The 2,500-nt window shown below is 40.8% G+C and overlaps 1 protein-coding gene across 1 annotated transcript in view; it reads left to right on the top strand.

Moving 5' to 3' along the window:
- The window catches only part of LOC143275493 (solute carrier family 22 member 16-like), a 27,323-nt gene that overhangs the window by 4,015 nt on the left and 20,808 nt on the right, over positions 1 to 2,500 (top strand). The window contains exon 3 of the mRNA XM_076579643.1: positions 1,898 to 2,103. Coding sequence (XP_076435758.1) covers positions 1,898 to 2,103 — 206 coding nt within the window. The remainder of the gene's footprint in view (positions 1 to 1,897; positions 2,104 to 2,500) is intronic.

The following is a 2,500-nucleotide window of genomic DNA, read 5'->3' as shown; positions in this document are numbered from 1 at the left end:
ATATCTTATCACTGATAACTATCATCATTATTATCATGATAACTATCATTATTATTATTATCATTATGATAATCATCATCATTATCATCAACATCGTGTGGCTGTTTCAGTGGGACCTGGTTTGCGAGAGGCGGCACGTCAAGGCGGTCATCATCATCATTATTATCATGATAACTATCATTATTATTATTATCATTATGATAATCATCATCATTATCATCAACATCGTGTGGCTGTTTCAGTGGGACCTGGTTTGCGAGAGGCGGCACGTCAAGGCGGTCATCATCATCGTTATTATCATGATAACTATCATCATTATTAGTATTATTATCATTATGATAATCATCATTATCACTGAACAACGTCGTGTGACTGTTTCGGTGGGACCTGGTTTGCGAGAGGCGGCACGTCAAGGCGGTCATCATCATCATTATCATCATGATAACTATCATTATTATTATTATTATTGTCATTATGATAATCATCATCATTATCATCAACATCGTGTGGCTGTTTCAGTGGGACCTGGTTTGCGAGAGGCGGCACGTCAAGGCGGTCATCATCATCATTATTATCATGATAACTATCATTATTATTATTATTATCATTATGATAATCATCATTATCACTGAACAACATCGTGTGGCTGTTTCAGTGGGACCTGGTTTGCGAGAGGCGGCACATCAAGGCGGTCATCATCATCATTATTATCATGATAACTATCATTATTATTATTATTGTTGTCATTATGATAATCATCATCATTATCATCAACATCGTGTGGCTGTTTCAGTGGGACCTGGTTTGCGAGAGGCGGCACGTCAAGGCGGTCATCATCATCATTATCATCATGATAACTATCATTATTATTATTATTATCACTACGATAATCATCATTATCACTGAACAAGGTCGTGTGGCTGTTTCAGTGGGACCTGGTTTGCGAGAGGCGGCACGTGAAGGCGGTCATCATCATCATTATTATCATGATAACTATCATCATTATTAGTATTATTGTCATTATGATAATCATCATCATTATCATCAACATCGTGTGGCTGTTTCAGTGGGACCTGGTTTGCGAGAGGCGGCACGTCAAGGCGGTCATCATCATCATTATTATCATGATAACTATCATTATTATTATTATCATTATGATAATCATCATTATCACTGAACAACATCGTGTGGCTGTTTCAGTGGGACCTGGTTTGCGAGAGGCGGCACATCAAGGCGGTCATCATCATCATTATTATCATGATAACTATCATTATTATTATTATTTTTGTCATTATGATAATCATCATCATTATCATCAACATCGTGTGGCTGTTTCAGTGGGACCTGGTTTGCGAGAGGCGGCACGTCAAGGCGGTCATCATCATCATTATCATCATGATAACTATCATTATTATTATTATTATTATTATCACTACGATAATCATCATTATCACTGAACAAGGTCGTGTGGCTGTTTCAGTGGGACCTGGTTTGCGAGAGGCGGCACGTCAAGGCGGTCATCATCATCATTATTATCATGATAACTATTATTATTATTATTATTATTATTATCATTATGATAATCATCATTATCACTGAACAACATCGTGTGGCTGTTTCAGTGGGACCTGGTTTGCGAGAGGCGGCACGTGAAGGCGGTCATCATCATCATTATTATCATGATAACTATCATCATTATTAGTATGATTATCATTATGATAATCATCATTATCACTGAACAACATCGTGTGGCTGTTTCAGTGGGACCTGGTTTGCGAGAGGCGGCACGTTAAGGCGGTCATCATCATCATTATTATCATGATAACTATCATTATTATTATTATTATCATTATGATAATCATCATTATCACTGAACAACGTCGTGTGGCTGTTTCAGTGGGACCTGGTTTGCGAGAGGCGGCACGTCAAGGCGGTCATCAACTCCGTTCAGATGGCCGGGGTCCTGGTGGGCGCCGTTCTCTGTGGACAGTCCTCTGACACAGTAGGCCGACGCATCACCTTCTACGTCACCGTCCTGCTGCACGCGCTCACGTGCATCTTAGCTGGACTGTCCACCAGCTGGCAGGTGTACGCGGCGCTCAGGTGAGTGAGGGTGAGGTTGGTGGACAAGGCAAGGCAAGGCAAGGCAAGGAGTTTTTGTCGTGTGCCCCCTGGGGGTAATTGTATTTGTATTTCTTTTTATCACAACAGATTTCTCTGTATGAAATTCGGGCTGCTCTCCACAGGAAGAGCGCGTCGCTACACTACAGCACCACCCTTTTTTTTTGTATTTTTTCCTGCGTGCAGTTTTATTTGTTTGTTTTTTTCCTATCGAAGTGGATTTTTCCACTGAATTTTGCCAGGAACAACCCTTTTGTTGCCGTGGGTTCTTTTACGTGCGCTAAGTGCATGCTGCACACGGGACCTCGGTTTATCGTCTCATCCGAATGACTAGCGGCCAGACCACCACTCAAGGTCTAATGGAGGGGGAGAAAATATC

The sequence above is a fragment of the Babylonia areolata genome, chromosome 30 (genome assembly GCF_041734735.1).
Source record: "Babylonia areolata isolate BAREFJ2019XMU chromosome 30, ASM4173473v1, whole genome shotgun sequence".
NCBI classification, from domain to species: Eukaryota; Metazoa; Mollusca; class Gastropoda; order Neogastropoda; family Buccinidae; genus Babylonia; species Babylonia areolata.
The sequence above is the reverse complement of the archived record's forward strand: the minus strand, read 5'-3'. Positions and strand labels throughout refer to the sequence as shown.